The sequence below is a fragment of the Chrysemys picta genome, chromosome 2, assembly GCF_011386835.1.
Source record: "Chrysemys picta bellii isolate R12L10 chromosome 2, ASM1138683v2, whole genome shotgun sequence".
NCBI lineage: Eukaryota > Metazoa > Chordata > Testudines > Emydidae > Chrysemys > Chrysemys picta.
The window spans coordinates 138,875,589-138,896,942 of NC_088792.1; the positions used below are offsets into that span (position 1 = coordinate 138,875,589).

The 21,354-nt window shown below is 42.1% G+C and overlaps 1 protein-coding gene and 1 long non-coding RNA gene across 9 annotated transcripts in view; one reads left to right on the forward strand and one right to left on the reverse strand.

Annotated features, from left to right (window-relative positions):
• RETREG1 (reticulophagy regulator 1) overlaps positions 1 to 21,354 on the reverse strand; it is a 132,497-nt gene that overhangs the window by 17,291 nt on the left and 93,852 nt on the right. For 4 of the 5 annotated variants that reach the window (XM_065584251.1, XM_065584250.1, XM_065584255.1 and 1 more), the window contains 4 exons: positions 15,766 to 15,892; positions 11,722 to 11,806; positions 7,158 to 7,295; positions 3,635 to 3,699 (listed from right to left, as the gene is read on the reverse strand). In XM_065584251.1, coding sequence (XP_065440323.1) covers positions 3,635 to 3,699; positions 7,158 to 7,295; positions 11,722 to 11,806; positions 15,766 to 15,892 — 415 coding nt within the window. Of the gene's footprint in view, positions 1 to 3,634; positions 3,700 to 7,157; positions 7,296 to 11,721; positions 11,807 to 15,765; positions 15,893 to 18,841; positions 18,922 to 21,354 lie in introns of those variants that run through there. The other variant, XM_065584252.1, reaches the window with a different exon arrangement.
• Positions 20,964 to 21,354, forward strand: part of LOC122174656 (uncharacterized) — a 46,144-nt gene continuing 45,753 nt past the window's right edge. For 2 of the 4 annotated variants that reach the window (XR_010598551.1, XR_010598555.1), the window contains exon 1: positions 20,965 to 21,220. This is a non-coding gene — a long non-coding RNA (uncharacterized LOC122174656). Of the gene's footprint in view, positions 21,221 to 21,354 lie in introns of all 4 variants that reach the window. The other 2 variants (XR_010598554.1, XR_010598552.1) reach the window with 2 other exon arrangements.

Sequence of the window (21,354 nt, forward strand, 5' to 3'; positions counted from 1 at the left end):
CAAGGTCGGCCCCTATGAATTCCAGGTGCTGCACTGGCCTGAGGGTTGAATTCTGGGTATTGATCTGTAAGCTCAATTCTGTAAACAAGTGTATCGTGGTCTCGATGAGCCTCCTGAAGTGATCAGGCTCTGAGGAGACAATTGTCCAGGTATGGGTAGATCATTATCCCTTGCGAGTGTAAATGAATGGCTACCACTGGGAGAACTTTGGAAAATACTCTTGGGGCCAATGAGAGTCCGAAGGGAAGACTCTGTATTGGTAATGGCCAGGTCCCAGAGTGAATCTGAGAAATCGTCTGTGAGCAGGTAGGATTGAAATGTTAAAGTAGACGTCCTGTAGGTCGAGGGCTGAAAACCAGTCTCCCTGGTCCAGTGATGGAATAATCATCGATAATCTGACCATCTTGAACTTCTGAGCTTTGACAAACTTGTTGAGAGTCTGAGGTCCAGCATGGGTCTCCAACCTCTCTTTCTTTTGGGTATTAGGAAGTAACAAGAGTAGAACCCCTTGCCTCATAGATCAACTCCTCCAGTTAGGATCCATAGAAGGAGTACCTCAACATCTATCTCCTGTCGTAGTAGACTCTCGTGAGAAGGGTCCCTGAAGAGGGACAGGGAAGGGTATTGTGGAGGGGGCAGAGAGGTGAAGTGGATAGAGTATCCAGATCAGATGATCTCTAAGACCCATCTGTCTGATGTTACATGTTCCCAGGCACTGTGCAACGCTGCCAAATGGGTGCATAATCATAGTCAGTTGCAGGGAGTGGTCTTGTGGCACCTCAATCTGCCCATCAAAAGTGGTGCTTACAGGAAGGTGACTGGGTTGAAGATTGTGGACTGGATGGCCTGAGCTTCGGGAATTTCCCCTTTTTTCTTTGCGGCTCATAATGGCGCTGTTATGGGAATTGAGTCATATATGGTCTGTGTTGGGATTGGGCGCTAAACTGTCTCTTTTGCCCTGGTGTATAGATTCCCAGCAACCTGAGGGTGGCCCTGGAATTCTTCAAGGTATGGAGGGAGGCATTGGTCTTCTCAGCAAAGAGCTTTGCATCCTTGTAGGGGAGATCTTCTATTGTGGTCTGCATCTCCTTTGAATTCTGACAAGTGGAGCCATGTTCCATCACCACAGCCGTGGAGATGGATCTAACTGCCATGTTGGTGGCGTCGAGGGCTGACTGTAGCAATGTTTTTGCCACTAGTTGTCTCTCCTGGATGATGGCCTTGAAGGATTCCTGATGACTCTTTGGCAGTTTATCAATAAAGTCATTCAACTTATTGTCGTTTGTGTAATCATATTTTGCCATGAGCGCTTGATAGTCGGCAATGCGGAATTGTAAGGAAGATGAGGAATACACCTTTCTGCCAAATAGATCAAGGCGCTTCCTATCCCTGTTGTAGGATGTTGCCCTGGAATGGTGTTGTTGGCCAAGGGAATTCACGGCATCTACCACGATGGAATGGTGGTGGGTGGGAGAAAAGGAACTCTGATTCCTTTGTGAGGAAATAATATTTCTTGTACGCATGCTTGCACATTGGGACTATCGATGCCGGGGTTTGCCACACCGTTTTAGCCAGGTCTAAGACGGCTTCATTAATTGGGAGGGCGATCTTCAAGGAGGATATCAAGGAGCTGGTGTATATCCTTGACCTCCTCCAGTGGATGGAAGGACAGTTGTAAAGGCATGACCGCTTCATCCGGGGAAGAGAATATGGCTTTAGATGTTACTTCTTCCGTGTCAGCCTCTTGTTCCTCCATTTCCTGAGGCTCTAGTTGCCGTGGCCAAAGGAGTGTTCTGGGAGGGTTTTCGGGCAAGGCTTGAAGCTTGCGAGGCAGGCTCTCGATGTGCCACCTACGGGTCCCAGTATGGCCATTATGGTGGCATAGGGCCTGGTGGAGGTTTCCATAGGTGGCTGTACCAAGATGGTGGTGGTATACCATCTGCTGGTACATTCCCAGATCCTGTTGATAGTCGGTCGCATATGGAGCTTGGGAGGAGTCCTGTGATACTTCCTCTGTCTCACTGTCTCACACCTCACTAGATAGTGGAGGGGCATGATATGATTGCAGGGATATCCTCTGTGCCCAGCAAAAACATGATACCCTGACGATGGTACTGAGCGGTGGAGACTCAGGTGCCTCCATTATGCAGAAGTCTCTGGTCTGGTGGAATTCTGCTGGTACCGATCCTCCTGGTGTCAGGGAGATGGAGACCTTTTCTGTACCGTTCTCTCCGGTGCCGGGTGGGCTATTGTCACTAGCAGTACCGAGGTCGACTTGCATACTAGGAGCATCTTCCTAGGCTGTTTGTCCTTATCTTTCAGTATTGATGATTCAGTGCCCATGCCCAATGGGCCTGTGGGCAGTACTGGATACCAATGGTTGCCATGAGGTGTGAGTGCCGGATTGAGATCTCGGTGCTGAGTATACCAAGTGAGATGACTATTGCTTATGGCTATCCCTAGGCTCACTGAGGGGACTTCCTGATCTCTTTTTTGACTTGACAGAGGAGTCCCCATTCCGTTTCCTCGACCCACTGTCCTTCAAAGTTGAAGGCTGTGGGGAAGACCGGCCACCGGAAGGTTGAGCTCAAAGAGCTGCCTCCATGAAGATATTTTTTTGGTGAAGCTCTCTGTCCTTGAGGGATTTCGGCCAGAGCTGCTGGTAGAGGGTACACCTTTGTTTGATGTAGCCCTCGCCCAGGCAGTTGATGTACTGAAAGTGCTTGTTCGGAACAGGGATCGCCTTGCTGCAAGTGCGGCACTTCTTGAAGCCGGAGAACTGGGCATACCCTTTTTGGGGGGAGGGGGTGTCCTCCCGCCCACCGGGGGTTGACAAAAGAATAAAGTCCTTTTCTTTTTTAAGGCAACAGGTAAGAAAAGCAAATGAAGAAAAGAGGCTTCAGAGGAAGCTAAAAATTGCAATTGTAAAAGGGGTTAACGATCTGTGAACAGACAGCTAATAGCTCCGTCACTAGTTGAGAAAGAACTAAGGACAGTTAGCCCGTGCATACTGGCTAGCCTCCTGGCACAGCACGAGGAGAGACAACGCATGTGCTGGCTCAACAGACACTGCTACCAAAGTTCTATCAGCAGCGCAGGGACGCAGGCAGGGACGCAGTGGAGCATCCACATGGACACTACTTGAAAAGAATGTTTCTTTACATATTTTGAGGTTAGAGAGGGGGTGCTGCAAATAGCAAAATGAATTTGCTTTACAATGATGTCAGTTGGGCCTCTAGGCACTATTGTAATAATAATAAGCATCTGTATCTCCACTCCTGAGAAGTGGGATAGATTCAATTGCTGTGAAATTCTGGTATAGTCCTTATGCAGCCAATATCATAGGGGTGTAACATCTTGTAGCTTCCCCAGATGAATAGCCACGTGGGCCAGATATTTGGGGGACCTGTAGTCATAGATGTGGTTAGTTTCTGGGTCAATTTCTCAGGATGGAGACAATGAGAGTCACTTTTAGAACATGATGTGATGCACATGGCTGTGTTCCTGGTCAGCAACAGCATCTCTCTTATTAGGAGGGAAAAAAACTAGTCTTTCATAGAGCACAGAGACCAAGAGAAGTTTTCATGCTCTTCAGTGCTTTTTTACATAAAAGAACTGACTAAAATCCAGTCACCTTAGGACACAGGGCTGATATGTCTAATTCACTGTCATCTTCCAGGGATTTTGGTTTTGCGGTTTCTGAAAGAAAGAAAATTACAGTTAGTTATTTTCTATCCTACCCTGATGACCAAGCATTTCTGAGTTATTTCTATTGTCTCTATTGAGCTCCTTAAATAATTCAATCATATTATGGGCTTCATTTGTTAACACAATGAATGATTTATATATTATATACAATAGGCTGGTGTTGTAAAACAAGCTGACTCAGAAGCTGGATATTTATTGAGCTATTATTCTGTAGCATCTATAGCTGGAGAGACAACATTCGTCTGCACTGTCTTGCCACATACTCATCTGCCTTTATTACGTTTATTTCTTTTAAAAACCTGTTGCTCCTTGCTGTGCGAAGTGCTTTGAGACTATACATTCCTGAAACTACAGTGTGAGTACAAGTTAACACAAATTGAACAATTCAAGTAACTACAATTCAAAACTATGCCTTCCACATAGCTAGTCTGGTGTTGAGATGGTTGTATTTTATGGATTTAAAACAGGCAGTGGGTATGCAAGCTATGCTATTTTCATACCGATTAAAATGTATGTAATTTCTGGATATGTGCATATAGGTCTTCATGCACAGGATTTTCCCCTCCTTTGTTAGGGTTACCATTCGTCCGCATTTTCCCGGACATGTCTGGCTTTTTGGGTTAAAAATAGCGTCCGGGGGTGAATTTGTAAATTGCTACAAATGTCCGGGATTTCCCCCCATGCAAAGCGCAGCCGGGCTGCAGGAAATTCAGCCACTCGCATGGGGCTCCGGCAGCCAGAGCCCTTCCGCTGCAGCTTCAGATCAGCTGCCAGAGTACAGCCCGGCCAATGTAGAGCTACTCCCCTCCCCTCCCTGCATTCTTAGATCGCCGGCCGGCCAGGCCGTTCGCATAGGGGCTCGGCAGCTCCTCCTCCTCCCCTGCTCCCCCTCCCCTGCTGCCCAGTGCCCCGCTCTGGCAGCACTGTGTGGGGGCAGGGACCGGGTTGTGCGTTGCACTGGGGAGCGCAGCCACGTGTTGGGCTCCACGCGGAGCCCGACATGCTGTTCTGAGTGGCAGGATAAGTGGGCCAGGGGGCTGGAGAAGGGGCAGGGGGTTTCTGGAGGGGGCAGTCAAGGGATAGAAAGTAGGGGAGATTGGATGGGTCAGGGGGTCGGGGGAGGTGTTGGGAGGAGTCGAGGCAGGCAGGGAGCAGAGGGGGTTGGATGGGTCGGGAGTTCTGGGGGTCCTGTCGGGGGTGGGGAGCGGTTGGATAGGGCGTGGAGTCCCGGGGGTCTGTCTGGGGGCGGAGGTGTGGATAAGGGTCGGGGCAGTCAGGGGACAAGTAGGGTCCTAGGGGGGCAGTTAGGGTGGAGGGTTCTCAGGAGGGGGCAGTCAGGGGACAAGAAGCAGGGAGGCTTAGATAGGGGGTGGAGTACTAGGGGGCAGTTAGTGGCAGGGGTCCCAGGAGGGGGCAGTCAGGGGACAAGGAGCGGGGGGGAGGGAGGTTGTGGATTCTGAGGGGGGGCAGTCAGGGGGTGGGAAGTGGGAGGGAGTGGATAGGGGTGGGGCAGGGCTAGAGCACACCCCCCCCCTCCGTGTCCTCTTTTTTGATTGTGGAAATATGGTAACCCTACCTTTGTACCCATTCATTCTTTCCCCTGCATTCATCCTAACTACCTTCAAATTTGCACTGAAAGTGACCAAGTAGGTCTGGTAGTTTTTGTTGGGTCACAGGTGTCTCCAATTAACATACAAGGAACACACATTTTGCCTTCTCCCTTCTCTCCCCCTCTGTCAGAAACAATCTCATCCTCCATCCATTTTTTTTAAAGAAGGAAGTTAACTGAAAGCAGCATTGTAGCCTAGCAGAAAAGCTGACAGACTCCTGGGCCCCTTCAAATGCAATTTTTACTTATCTCTGATAGCACCCACAATACATCGGCGGGGCCCATCTTACACAGCACCAACCCTGGTGCGTGGCTGCCATCACCTCCCGGGGGACTCCCCAACTGGTGCAGGAGCTGCTGCTGTACACTGGCCTGCTCCCTGATGAAGTCCTGGAAGGTCTTTTGTTGCTCGGCCTGCCAAGCAAGTAAGACCTGTCTCTTGGCCTGGTGGGACTGCTGAAAGGCCTGCAGGGTTTTCTGCAGCTCCTCTTGTTGCTTCATGAGCCACTGCACTGTTCCCTCCATGCTCAGGTTTCCACTCGCTGGCGGTGGCTTCTAGTCCTGGACAAGCCCCCACATGTAACTGGGTGCACGTCGTGCCCCATAGGATTTGGCCCATTGGCCCCACTCTTTAAAGACTCAGTGACGCTCCAAGCTGGTGTAACACCCATGCTCTTTATTTTGTGTCCTTTCCCCACCACCAGTTTCCCACTATTTTCAGGCTATTTACACAGCTTGGCCTCACACCCGCCTGATCAGCAACAGACTGGTAGGCTCCTTCCTCCCTGTGAGCCTGACCTTTCCCTCCTGGTCTCCGCACCCCCTTCTTCCACTTCCAGCCTTTTAGCTCCTGCTAATGAAGCTGGCAGATGCGGGCAGTTTCCAGGCAAGCACTGGCTATTTACCCAGCCCCAATCCATTCCCCCTGATTGGGGCTGGGGCGGCGGGAGCTGATTAAGGGCTTTCCTAGCAGCGCCCTGCCACACTCCCTCATGTGAACAATCAAATAAGCAACATAATAATTTTGCTCATATAAAGATGACCCAGAATAAAAGTTTATCTGAGAAAGTCTGGGATGAAGATGGCATTTTTTATTTATCTTCCTAATATTTCAGTGTCAGAAGTATGGTCTTTTGATTTTATACTATTGTGCAATTTCATGGTTCAAAAATAGTTGAATATATTATTTCATTCCCTTCCCAGCAGTTGCTTTGGGACCCCCACACACCTTCCAAAATAAACATGTTAATAAAATAAAACACAACATGCACTTATACAGTATCTTTAGTTCAAAGAATCTCAAAATGCTTAAGCCTCATAATACCTCAATCGGTAAACAGAGACACAGAGAGGTTATGTAAATTGCCTGAAGTTGCACAGTCACTAGCATAATTTAGCTGGGTTAGAATCTAGGAGTCCTTATTTCAGAAGCCTCAATCTAATCACTAGACATTAGGTGCTTTAATGTGAATAGAACATATGCATTTGGAAGTACATGTTAACTCTGAGTAAGGTGGCTAGACTAATGTTTCATACTTTAAAACTAGCAGTTTTCCTAAATATATGAAGTGATGGGGCAGATCAAATCTAATGAGAGGAGAAAACTCCTCACCCCATCCTAACCGGTCAGTCTGACATATACTGTTTGAATTTTGCTCCCATCCTTCAGTTTAGAATTCCATTATGACAAGTATACTCATGCTTGGTTTCAAAAGATGAACTGTGATGATTACAATATGAGCAGATTTTTGCCTAATTTTAGATATATAATATTTGAGACTCCATGTGGGAAAAACAAAACAGCCCTCTCCCTTCCTCCCCCTCCATATTAGTTACTTACCAGATCTCTCTCTCTTCTTTTGGTTGATATAGTCCCCAATTCCAAAATCCAGTTTCAGCAGAACTGACTTGATTTTGTTGCACATCTTCTGCCCAAATTCATTGCACTTGAACAGTGGACATAAAAAGGCACACAGTACTGTAACACAAAACCAAGATATAAACAGAAAGGTTACTTAAATATTTATGTTTAAATCACTAACTAAAGATTACACCATACATTTCATTAATATAAAGAGAATTACCTTTACGTAACGTAAACAACAGTAAATGCCACATCAGAGGAGTTACTGGTCTCCGTACGGTTCCTACTGATTACTAGTCCACATCACAAAAATTATCATTATATTCACATCAATTGGCACCCGTTTTCATAGTCTCTCTAGAAGGCTGGGCACTTAGATCAAACTATCCTCTCCTCTGCCCCCATAAATGCATTCTATTGAGGTCAGGGTAGGCAAAGTTTTCCACAGCTGCTGCCTATGCCATAAGCTATCTGGGTAAACACAGCTTTAGTCTCTAGTGACATCAATCCAAGCCCTCACAGGGACCTAAATTTGCTTTTCAAAATACACGAATAATAATAAGTCCTCTTCATCCTACTCTTTGTCCATTCCAAGTGCAAATCAGAAGCAAAATGATATCCCTGTGACACTTCCCCGGGTATCCAGGGTTGTGAGGCACCTCACCACCACCTGTTCTTAGTATGAAGAAGTCTTGTCTGTATCTGCTGTGGATCTGTTTCCTGAAACCAGCAGCCTCTGGTGACACAAGCACTCCCTTGCAGACCTCTTTCTTTCTGTGCAGGTTAGCGATAGGCACACACCAACCCCTGTGTCCTGGGAGTGTTCCCTATAGAGTCAGCTCTTTATTCACTGAACTCTCACAGAACTACCAGGTCTGGTGTTCCCAACGGAACAGTACACCGCAGCTTACTAATTATACCTTAGAACACAGCTCTGCTAAACACACAGCACTTAGATATATTTACAGAGAAAATAAGTGTAACTTTATTATCAAAGAACAGAAATTCAAGTGACAGTGAGTAAGAATATTGGAAACAAATGGTTTCACATAAAACAAAATCATAACATGCTTTCTAGAGATTAAACTTAATTAATAAGTTATCCTTCTGTCTAAAAAAGCTTATCTCACCCAAAGTTCTCTCAACATTCTCAACCAGACCTGGTTGAGACCCCTTTTCCATTAAGCAAATTTTGCTATCCTACTTCCTAGGCGAAGGATGCCAGTGTGTCTCTTTGCACCCTTAAATATACCAGCACATACCTTTGATGTGCAACTCAAGATGGGTTTCCCTTCCCCTGTCTACCCCACTATTTATTTCTTCCTGTTCCTTTCCTCTCTTTGAAGAGTTCACTATTCTTCATTAGCATTTGGTTCAGACTGGTGAGTAGAGTACCATTGTGAATCAGACAATACTTCATTTACATGGAAACAGATAAACATTTCTTGCCGGAAAGAAAACCAGTTTCTCCCTGTTCCTGGTGACCAGTCCCTACATAGACCATAAGAACATAATTTTCAGTGTACATATGTAACTCCATATACAACATCCATACATGCACTTTGCAATGATACTGACAACCAGCGTGACAGAGGCTTTTATTAAAGACCTCACAAGACACTCTTTTGGTGAACTAGAATGTAAATATACCAGACCCAGGGCATTCCTCTAACCCTTATGTACCATTTATTCCTGCTGCCACTTGGCATCAAGAGGTCCCTGGGTCACAATCACAGTCTCATTAAAATATTTATATTTAGGCAAATAAAATCTTTTAGAAGGAGAAAAACAAAAGCAAAGTCACTAAAATGTAGCGAAAAATGTTACCAAGTAATGGCCCTGAGTGGATCCAATTGATGTGCATTTTGTCCCACTTACTCTGGAGAAAGTTTCTGCTGTTGTAGAAGATCAATCTATGTCAATCAGCAATTTTAACCATTAGATGAAATAATATTGCTGGTGTTATCAGCAAAAATACAAAATGTATTTTTATATTTAAAAGAAATCCGTGCTTTGTTAATTTTGGCTCATCCCAAAATAGGATTTAAAGGTGTGGTCTTACAATGCATTCAACCAGTAATTGCTGCCAAGACCAGTATCATAATAGATTTATAGGGTAACTATCTCCCATTTCTATATATGCTGGGGAAGTGGTGGCAGACAATATATCAACTGTTAAAATGTCATTATTTGTTTTGTTTTCTGTTTCTATTGTCTGCTTAGTTTCACTTAAATCTCAGTTCTTTATTAATAAACTTATTGTTTTATTATAAATTCATCTCAATGCTGTTATACTAAAGTGAGGTGTGCATCCTCAGATGAACCAACAGGTTGATGTGTATTCTGTCTCTTTGGAAACAGCATACTTGGTAATTTCTCTGAGTGTCCAGGGACAGGATCTGGATATTGTAGGGAGAAGCTTCTGGAGAGTTTGGGAACTGAAGTAGTCCAAGGGTTAATCTGCAAGGCAGTTACGACTGGCAGAGTCCTGAGGAATATGTGAGGCTGGCTAACAAACTGGAGTGGCAGGGAATTGTCACTCAGTTAAGCACCAGCAGACCCTTTTATGCTTAGGCAGAGAAGTAACAGGGTGACTTACAGTTCTGGATACCCCAAGAAAGTATCACAACCTGTTTACTGTGCCTAACTTAGTGGACCAGGATCTCTGATTGGGGCTTCTAGGTGTTACCACAATATAATAATATTACAGGCTTGTAAGACATTGAACTTTAATTCCTGTTCCTAGTCACATGACATCGGTCACAGTTACAAAAGAGTAATCACCTACCACGTGACAGAGTCAGTATTCACGAACTCCAAAGGTTACTATAACATGTTTAAAGAAAACATCAAATGCAAATAAAACATAATATAAACTAAAGATAACCCCAAACAAATACACCCACTTAATAAAACAAATAGAAAGCTCTAGGAGCTTTGGACGTTTGTCAGTGACTACCATCTCAGTGAATTTCTGATCACATGACCTCTTGTTCTAAAAACTGTTCCTTCTGCAGTGGTCTATTTGTATCTGAGATTGGATCCACACTGTGCTGCTCCAGGTGTTTTCTAGTCAGTGACTGTGTGTGTGTGTATGCCATTTCTGTCAGCACAGGAGTACTATCAATGGCATTCTGGATGTCCTGGGGAGCATGGGGGGGAGAAGCCAGTGCCCTCCCTGATTTTGAGTAGATGTTTTCTATTCCTGCTATAGGACAGATCCTTGGTGCTAATGGTATAAGTCATTATCTTAATTGGGTGGTAGCCACATTTTTTTTGAAATTAACGTTCTCTCCCAATTGCAATGGGGGTAAACTTTTGGCATTCTTGTTTTTTTAATTCTGTACGGCTGATATATACCTCTTTTAGAACAAATAAAGGTTTATTATATTTGGCTCAAAAAGCTCAATGTAAGCAAAAAGGTTTTTGTTCTTCTGCCTGTAAACCTTTATACTTGTGATGTTAATAAATCACTGTGCTGTGTGCTGCAATACTCCAACAATGCTAAATATAAATCTCTTAAATCTGCCAGGGCTCCATTATTATAATAAATTTGATAATGGTGGTAATAATTCTTTTAATAATCCTTGCTATTTTCACTGAACTTTTCTGCTAATCCATTTGACTATACCTATTAAGGTCCTGACATGGTGTGCTTGAACTGATATCACACTCCAATGCAGTGGATTAATATACGCATTGGCCTCAGTTTACTCTGTTTTTCCCCCTCCTTAACTAGGAGTTCTCTTGAAAGGACAAGGCACTTTTTTGCAGCAGCAGAGACTAACACCAATATACTGGCAAAACAGAGGCATCTGTTTTTTTTTTCCATATAATTTACTCAGCTCTTCACCCACTTGTTTGAATTGTTTAAAACTCCATTCATATATAAACAACAGTATTAGATAACAATATGGACTCATGATACACTACAGCAGTTGGTGGCATAATTTGTAAAACAAACAAACAACAGTAGGGGTAGTGGGATAATTTTTCATGGAAGAGACATCTCAGTGAGATGTAGCTCACAGCCCACCATCAGTCTTTGAAGACATAATTTGCTTTCTGAGAAAGGGAAATGTACTGCTGAAAGATGAAATCATTGATAAAGTAAACATCAAAAAACAGCACATTCCAACCTGCTTCAGACATTGTGGGTTGGGAGTGTATGGTTTCTCTTCTATGGGATAGAAACATTATAACAACTATTTATACCAAGTGGCTAAATATTTTCAGAAGTTCCAATAGGGAATTTGTGGTCATGGTAGCATATATTTTTATTCATGATCATGTTTTATTTTGGCATAAATATGTCTCTCTCTGTATCACTGCCTAAAAGGTATCATACAGTTGTGCCATGATGTGTCAGAATTTTAACTGACAAACTGAAAAATCTGTAACCTGACATTCATATAATATCATCATCGGTCAAGATCCATATACAGAACTATTTATTTAAAAAACGGACTGTATGTTAGACTGCATAATGAACATACAACATGCATAAGACATGACTGGGGGGAAAAAAGACTATACTTACATAGAAAGTAGGAGAGTACAATTCCAGGAATGTAACTACCCAAGATAGTGAAAAATGTACACACACTGCAGACCAGAAGGCAAAACTGAAAACAGAAGAGATCAGAGATGATAGTTAGAATTCATACTGCTATGACATTAAATATTTACACTTTGTGATAAGAACAGTTCCCCGGCAGGGTAATATTCTAGTTTAAAAGTACAATATTGAAGATTTTTTTATTATAATTGCAATACAAGTATTACAGTAAGAATTAAGCAGCATATTTTTGGGTGATTAGGCTATGTCTCAGGTGGTATTATAAAAATAAGGCTTCTTCCCTCCACCTACCATATGGAAGTTTTAACAACCTCCAGGTCATCGCCAGTCATGAAAACTGGATACGATGAATATCAGAAGAAATACAATAGGCAGTAATAACAGGTGCTCGTTTTGTTAGGTCACCATCTTCATAATCCATCTGAAAACTACAACTTGGGTTTATTTTTTTTTTAAACTTTACTTAAAACTGGGGACTGATTTTGACATTCATGAAAGGAAGGCACTGACAGGATCTCACTAAAGCCAGATATAGCTTTATGCAAATTAAGTTGTAATTTACTTGACATTTTCATTGTTTTGTCTTGTATACTGCTAACTCTTGGCACTTTTCAACATTGTACAGTGTATCATTATGGAAGCATCAGTTACTGCTCTATAAATTAATCTGAATTTTGCATATATAAAGAAGGGATTTAATCTCTGTTGTGTTTGAAAAATACAACGTATCCTCCCCAAAACTACAGAATTTTCTGAGAATTTACAAGCTTATTAATTAAATTAGGAGATAAAATTAATTAAGAAGGAGAAGCACACACTATCAGACTTTATTTCTTCTCTTATGGTCTTAACAATAGAACAGTGATACCATCAGGGGAAAAGGGGAGGAGGAAAAAAAATTTAATGTGTCTTTAAAAATCAGTTTTGTCTAAACTGAGACCTCAAACATTAAAATGCCTTAACTACTCCTGGAGGAATTCTGTGCCAAAAAAAATAAAAATTCTCTGCACAATATTTTTTAATTCTGCAAAATTCTGCATATTTTATTTGTCAAAATAATACAATATAATCATACCAGTTTCAATTATTTTGGTAATTTATTTCAAAATATCGGTCAGCAAGTATGTCTGTAACAATACAGACCAAAAACAGATTCTGGTAAAAAAATTTTGACAAATAGATTCCTTACTTGGCATATTACTACAGAACTTTGAGTAATTCATTTAAATTACAATACAGAACTATATTTCCTACACTTATCAGAATGAGTGAAAAGGCTCGGGGGAGTCAGGGGTAACAGAGGAGCTGATGGACAGGGAAGGAGCAGACGGAGAGGGAAGGAGCCTGGAGTGAACCTGGAAGGTTGTTAGGTGGGGTGGGAAAAATATGGAACAGGCTTTTTTGGGGGTGGGGAGGGGCGGGATTGTTAGGGAGTTGGTGAGCTTCCCCCATGCAGATCCTGGCTGACCCCAAGCCTCTCCCATTCAGTCAAGCACATCTGCCCCTGTCCCCAAACCTCCCATCCTCATGTGGCCTTGCACCCCCACTCCCATTCAGCCGCTGGCTCAACACTGTTCCCCCCTAGCCATTCTGAACCCCAATCTGTGACCCCTCCCAGCAGCCCCATGTGCCCCACTCTGTCTGTCCTAGCCTGGCTCTGGAGGCAGATGCTGTGATGAACCTCTACTCCTAGGGGAATTCTGTACCACTGTTCATGTACAGAATTTTTTTCCACACAGAAAATACATTTTGCCCCAGAAGTGCTGCAGTTCTACCTTTTGACCACCAGAGGTTGCTGTGGCACTAGAGCAGCCTGCTGCTGGCTGTCCTGGTGCCACAGCGGCCTCTGGCGGGCGAAAGGCAGAACTGCAGCACTTCTTAGGCAGAGTATTTTTTGAGGAAAAAATTATGCGGCACACAAATTCTGCGCATGCACAGTGGTGCAAAATTCCCTCAGGCATACTTAATGATAGATGTGACAGAATGTACCAGGCCCTTCTGGACTCCTGCTGGAGGCCCCACTGCTCTGCTGCACCCTGCCCCAGAAAGAAGCAACATGCAAGGAAAAGACCAATGAAGTTGGGTCTTCCAGGCCTGCCTAGAGAGGTCTCTTGGAGGCAGCCATCTTGGAAACTACAAAGCCCTGGTCCTCCAAGGGCTAGAAGGTCTAGTGACAGCCAATCAGTGCCCAGCAGGCTTAGATAACATTTGATGCTGGGCCTTAGTAGGGCAGTCCCTGGGTGGGAAGGTGTTCCTCTTTGGCCAAAGGAGTCTGAGTACTAGCCAGGGTACAATTCAGGCCTCGCTTGCACAGTTGGGTTTGCAGGGAAAGAGGAACCTGAGAATTTTGGTCCTGGGATATTGGTGAAGATAAAGGAGCCAGATGGGAAGAGGCCTAGGGAAGTAGCAGCAACAAATGTACCTGAACAGTATGTGGCTGCTGTTTATAGAGCCTCTAGGTTGGAACATAGAGTAATGGGTGGATCCACCAGCAAAATAGCATCAACCCCAAGAAATGGGAGGTGTGGGGGAGAAGCCTAACCTAAGCCCCATGAAGGGGACAGGTCTTGCTTAGAAGCCCAAGCAAAAGGATGAATTTAAAGGACCCAAAGCTAAGACTAAAGACTCTGGTGAGGGTAGATAGACTGTTTTGTTGGACTCATTGCAAGATGGTCAGTCTGACTGTGTGACCTGGCTGGAGGGCCAAGCCAAAGAAAACTGGCAGAGACATGCAGACAGCCTACAGGGGGTGCCAGGAGCAGCAAAGGGACTGAAATACTACACTCAGCCACAAAGAGGTGCTCAAGAGATAAGTGTCCCTACCCCCCAGTGCAATATGGTTATTGCATGGCATCGGTAGACAGCAGATCTGGTTGTCTGGATGCATTAAAGCTACATTTCCATACCTCATATGATTGGGGTTTTTTTCAGTTTAATCTTAACTTTGAATTTCTTGGGTTTATGTTTGTTTCTAGGATAATCACAACATCCCTATAATGTATTTTATCCTATTTTATTGATATATACTCTCAGCCATAACTTCTTCTTAATGTACTTTTCAACTGGGAATATATAAATTCATTTTGTTACATCGGAGAGCCTTCTTTCCAGGAAACATCTCAATGCAAACTCTTGTTATGATCTCAAGAAGAAAATGTAACTTGTCCAAGTAAGTTTGAATGCAAAAAAGAAAAAAAAAAAGTGAAATACCCAAAGATGACAAGCAAAAATCTACAATGTCCACTACAGCTGCCATGATGGACTGTTCCACTATCAATGTTGCTCATGCTACTAATATTTGGTTTAATTGAGAAAAGATCAGTTCAGATTTGGCCAAAAACAACAGTACTCTGCGAATAGAAGAAGAGTATTATACTCTTGCTTGCCTTTTATCACTCATGTGTTTTCCACCTCAGTCTGTCTCGGAAAAATTATGCTACATTTATATGAGCAGATAAATGATAGCACTATGATATAGGTAGGATCCTCTCATATCATAATATTAGATGCTATTTATGTAATACTTGAGTAAAACTTTCTGAAAATCAATTAAAGCTATTTTAAAAAATAATACATAAATTTATAAATGATGTAGGATTCTTCTGTTTTTATTAAAGCTATTATTGTGATCTGATCTGATGTCTCTACCCTAGGGAGACAGATGGCATTTCCACCAGGAGCTCCATAGCAGTGCATCCCATAGCCACACTGGTCATGCCATATCTTGCCCTAATTCTGGTGTTACACAGTGGCTGGAGAAGAGTCCAGCAGCTAACTGGGGAGGGGCTCTACTGCCATAAATCTTTTCCCTGGGCAACTTTTCTGCTACATGGAGTCTCCCTTACAATCCATACAGAAAGATGCTAGCACAAACCCTGACTGAATCTAGTTTAGTGTCTTCATTTTAGCAAATTTACCTGCTATATTATCAATCATAGTTTGCTGAGACAGAATACCTCCTGATAAAACAGGATAAAGATATTGAGCTTACTTTATTGAACTCACCTTGCCAGGGTTTTTCTCTTTGAAGTGTGACATTTCCTGAAGAAATAGAAATAAATTCACCAATGCATCTACAATACATTGGTTTATTTTGGGCCTGTAGTCAGGTTTGGAATTGATGACTTCCCAGCTGAGTATAGAAAAACAAATCTTTAGTTACAAGTAAAACTGAGAAGGCATTGCTTTTATGGAATATTTTGCTCACATTATTAATCTTTCATATTATTTCTGGAAAAAAAACTAAACAGAATCCGACCATTTTGAAAACTGATGTCCTCCATTTATTCTACAGCTACTGCTATAGAAATCCACAGTGCTTATTATCCCATATTTTCTGGCTAATGAATTACACAATGATCTAATTAAGTCTCCTTGTGGAGTGAGGTGCAAGTCAAGACTATTATTTGTTATATTGTTAAATACATATTTAAATATATAACCACAGTATTCTCTTGTACACAGACCACTCAATTTAAAGATTACAAGTTGGCAATTATTTCATCAGCCTACTTTCTACAGTTTTTTTCTCTGGACATTCTTTCCTAACATGTTTGCAAACCACCACTCCATTTATTGTAACTGTATGGTACATCCTTTCCCCACACCTTTTCTCTACCTTGTCTATTTAGATTTAAACTTGTAGAGGAGGTATTATTGTCTCTTATTTTATGTTTCTACGGTGCACAATGGAACCCCAATCCTGACAGAGTCTTTTAGAGGATATTGGAATACAAACAATTAATAATAGTTAGCCACAGTGATGAAAAGCCTGAGCTAAAATTTAGGAAATCACTGTGTACAGACGTCAAACACATGCAGGTTCCTTAGCTTCAGAATCTTTCCACAGCTTGACTGTGTTTTCCAAAATCAAATCCTTTTGTTTGAATAATAAACTCTTGCTTATAGCAATATCTTACACTCTTTATCAATACGTTCTCTTATTGAAACTACATAGTTAAACAGACCTAAAATACATGACAGCTCAGTTCTGTGTAATATATTTCTAGGTCCCTATAAACAATCACAGCTGGAATCATTGCTTATTGATGCTGGCCCTTTGGAAGCATTCATTTCAAAGTCAGATCCACACCTGCCTTATACAACTAAGTAAACACCAAGTTTGTGTTATTGGTGTTTCCTTTTAAAAAGGACATCAGGGCATTTTTCATACATTTAAAGCCATCTTGTGTGCCATTTAATGTGGTTCATTTATTGTATAATATTCTGGTGGGTATTTTTACCATACAAATGAGAAATTTTTTGCAAAATTTGAGAAATCTTTATCAGATTTATTTTTCTATCCTAAAACGAAAGCCATCTGTTGAAGGGTTGAGGTTTAAATCTATTTTCTTATTTTTCTGTTTGTTTATTGTGCAGGGATCCTAATTTATTATTGTAGGGTTGCTCAAGAGAACAGGCCTATGGCCATTTTTAATTTAGATTTTTTTTTAAAAGAACCCATATAGAAGAATTAGAACCCATATAGAACTTGCAGAAAGATGTTAGGGGGAAAAAACACAAAATAGATCTAATTTTTGTCCTAGAAACCTAGACAATATTTTAAGTGATAGACTGTTTGCTTTTAATTTTAGCTTGGATGAGTGCATGAACACGGGAAACAGTAGCAAACAGAATGAACAACTGGTACTGGCCTATGAATATTATGTCCCATTAATGTAACAGAAGTGCCATCACATATATATCCAGAATCTGAATTACATGTCCCACATTAGGAGATAGGGAGTTGGCAACCGTATCAGTGACTACTCAGTTAGCACAGCATTGATCAGACTGTATGGAAGTAACCTGTATACAGTATTACAGTTCTTTTACTTTGACACTCAACCTATTAAGTCTAATGCATTACTAGGAGATTGCCAACAACAATCAACAAAAACTTTTATATTAGCAGTAATAATTCTTTTGGTCACAGATGGGTCAAACTAAAGAGAAACCAAAGAACTAGATAAAAGGAGGAAGGGGGAAAGAAAATCCCCCAAACTATCAGATACAGTGCTAAATACACAAATTATAGGCTCAAGGTGAGTCTCTCTAATATCCTGGGACTGACACTGCTACAGCAACACTGCATAATACTATAGGCTGTCAAATACAGGCCCTTCTTTCCAGATGATTGTTCTACCATTCAATTGGAAGGGGAGATTTTCTTAGCTAGATAGCAAAGACAAACTACCTTTATTTTCAGTTTTTCATACCATTCAGAGTAATAAAAAATCGTGAGATTTCATTGCAAGAGCTATACTGACTCAATTTTTGCTATTTAAAATTCAACTAGCACAAACTTGGAAGGCAAACGTACTCAAAACTGACCCCAAAACATCTGACCAATTTATTTGGGTTGGTATACTAATATAGAATATTTTTAAATGATTTCAAAATGGATTCTAAAGAAACTGCTTTACTGTTAAAAATTTCAGATCATTAAGAAATTTTAAAATGAATGTGGTTCTTGCTGAAAATTTCACTGTATTAACTTGTTTAGCCTTTTTTATTAGTGTCAGTGGGTTTAAAACTTGAAAACTTTTTCCTGTATTCATTGACTTTGTTAAGCTGAAAGCTGGTTAAATAACAAGCTGCTTTGGTCTCATTCTCTGTGTAAAACCTCATATGCCTAATTAAAATTTGTCTATTTTTTTAAATTACTCTTTAGTCAGTGTGTTAGGGAGTTAGTGATGAGCTAATATTCACTCTTAATTGAATATTGTTGTCATTATATTTTATAATATGAGATTGTCTTGTATCAGTATAAAATTTGAATAAAGTGACAAACTATAAATACAATAAGACTTCAAAGTGTTTTGCAAGCATTAATTTAAGCTTATTTGTACCCTAGATATTTAAAAATATGCAACAAAATAATAAAAAAATATAGAGACAGTTTTGAAAACAGTATTCAGTACTGTTATATAAGCACTTATCTACATTAGTAATTAACCTCCAACAATAAACAACAAAATTAATTTAAGAGAGAAATTACTGTGCTATTAAGCTTTATAAATATTAATATATGGTATACAGTTGCAGCCTCACAAGATATTGTGGCTCTGAGCCCACTCACAATTTGTCAGAATTAAATAGAAAATAGCAGTCGAATAGCAAGCTGTGCTTTCTGCATTCTACCATTCTTTTCAGAGGGAGAGATAGGGTGCTGGTCGTTGGGGGACTCCCATCTGAGGAGGATGGAGGCTTCCATCTGCCAACATGATATGATGTCTTTAGATGTGCGCTGCATGCCTGTAGCACACATCTGAGATGTTATGGAAAAGTTGCCAAGGTTCATCCGTCCCTGTTACCATGCTGTTCATCTACACGGGCACTAATGATACTGCCAGGTCTGACCCCAAGCAGATCAGTGGTGACTACAGGACGCAGGAAGCAAGAGTGAAGGGGGTCAGAGGAGTAGGTTGTCTTCTCACTCATCCTCCTGGTTGATGGTAAGGGCTCAGGCAGCAACATGCACATCCTGGAGATGAATGGATGGCTGCGTGGATGGTGTCGATGGGAGGACTTCAGCTTTCTCAACCATGGCATGCCGTTCCAGGAGGAAGGTATGCTGGGAAAAGATGGGTGTCTACCTGACCAAGAAGGGGAAGAAAATAGTTGCATATCGACTTGCCAACCTAGTGAGGAGGGCTTTAAACTAGGTTCCAGGGGGATGTGACAAAAGCTCACAGGTAAGCATAAAAAGGGGCCATCTTAACAGAGGACTAGATATTGAGAGGGGGGAAGACCATGAAAAATTACAATAGGATCATAGGTTTCAGAGTAGCAGCCATGTTAGTCTGTATCCGCAAAAAACAGGAGTACTTGTGGCACCTTAGAGACTAACAAATTTATTTGAGCATAAGCTTTCGTGGGCTACAGCCCACTTCATCGGATGCATGCAGTGGAAAATACAGTAGGAAGATATATATATATATATATATATATATATATATATATATATACACACACAGAGAACATGAAACAATGGGTGTTACCATACACACTATAAGGAGAGTGATCAGTTAAGGTGAGCTATTATCAGCATGAGAGAAAAAGAACTGTTTGTAGTGGTAATGAAAATGGCCCATTTCCAGCAATTGACAAGAAGATGTGAGGAACTGTAGGGGGTGGGGGGAATAAGCATGGGGAAATAGTTTTACTTTGTGTAATGGCCCATACTACACTACACTACACAGAGCTGTGATGAGAACAATCTCCCCAAAACTGAATTTATTTTCCTCTACTCCCTGTCCATCAATACCCTTCTGTTAGTGTTGACAAGGACAGTAACCTTCCTGTTGCCCAGATTTGCAATTTCAATTTTGATTTGTATTGCAGTCGCATCTAGAGGTGCCAGTCCCCAAGAGCTTACAACTGAAGTATATAATGGGAGAGCAGGTGACTGTAACAGACGTGGGAAGCACCAGGTAACAGATAATTATAGTAAATGTAACATGCTGTGATCACTGCTTATCAACTGCTTAGCCAGTGTCAAATGTTTTGCAGGTATCACAACAGAGATGGATTTTAAGGAGAGCTTTGAAGGAGAACATTTTTGTAGATTGTTATAAGAACTCCTTCTGTGAGTAAGGAGAAACATGGGAGAGAGCACAAAAGTTGTTTGTGAGAAATTTGACTTCAATGTGTCTGACACTGACCTCTGTTCCCTCTCCAACCATATTCAATTTTTTTTTGCTAATTCCTGTTAATTCTTCCTCTTTATTATCACCGGTTTCATGCTCTCTGTATGTGTGTATATATATCACCTCAATATTTATTCCACTCTGTATGCATCCGAAGAAGTGGGCTGTAGTCCACGAAAGCTTATGCTCTAATAAATTTGTTAGTCTCTAAGGTGCCACAAGTACTCCTGTTCTTTTTATTATCACCAAAATTCACCCTTACTTCACTAACCACTGCTGAAACCCACATCCACACTGTTAATCTCACATCTTGATTAGTGCAAACTTTTCCTTTCTATCTTCCCATTGTCTCACTTCTTTTCCTCCCACTTTAATCAAGATACAACCCTTCTGGCTTGAAGCTGGCAGAAAGATTAATATGATAATGGATACTTCCTTAAAAATTATTTTCCAGAACTGTGTTTTGGAATATATCCAATGCGTGGAAACCTTCGGTCTCTAGAACAGTGCTTGTAGCCAAATGACACAGTGATTAGCTCAGAGGTGGGCAAAGTACGGCCTGCGGGCCCCTCCTGCCCGACCCCTGAGCTCCTGGCCTGGGAGGCTCACCCCTGGCCCCTGCCCTGCTGTTCACTCTCCCCTGCAGCCTCAGCTCGCCCCACCACCAGAACAATGCTCTGGGTGGCAGGCTGTGAGCTCCTGGAGCAGCGCAGTTGCAGAGCCTGGTCTGACCTGGTGCTCTGTGCTGTGCAGTGGCAACGGCGTGGCTGGCTCCAGGCGGGCCAGCCACCAGTGCTCCAGGCAGCATGGTAAGGGGGCAGGGAGCAGGGGGTTTGGATAGAGGGCAGGGGAGTTCAGGGTGGTGGTCAGGGGGTGGGGGTGTGGAGAGGGGTCGGGGTGGTCAGAGGGCAGGGAACAGGGGGGGAGAGTGGGGCTGTGGGGC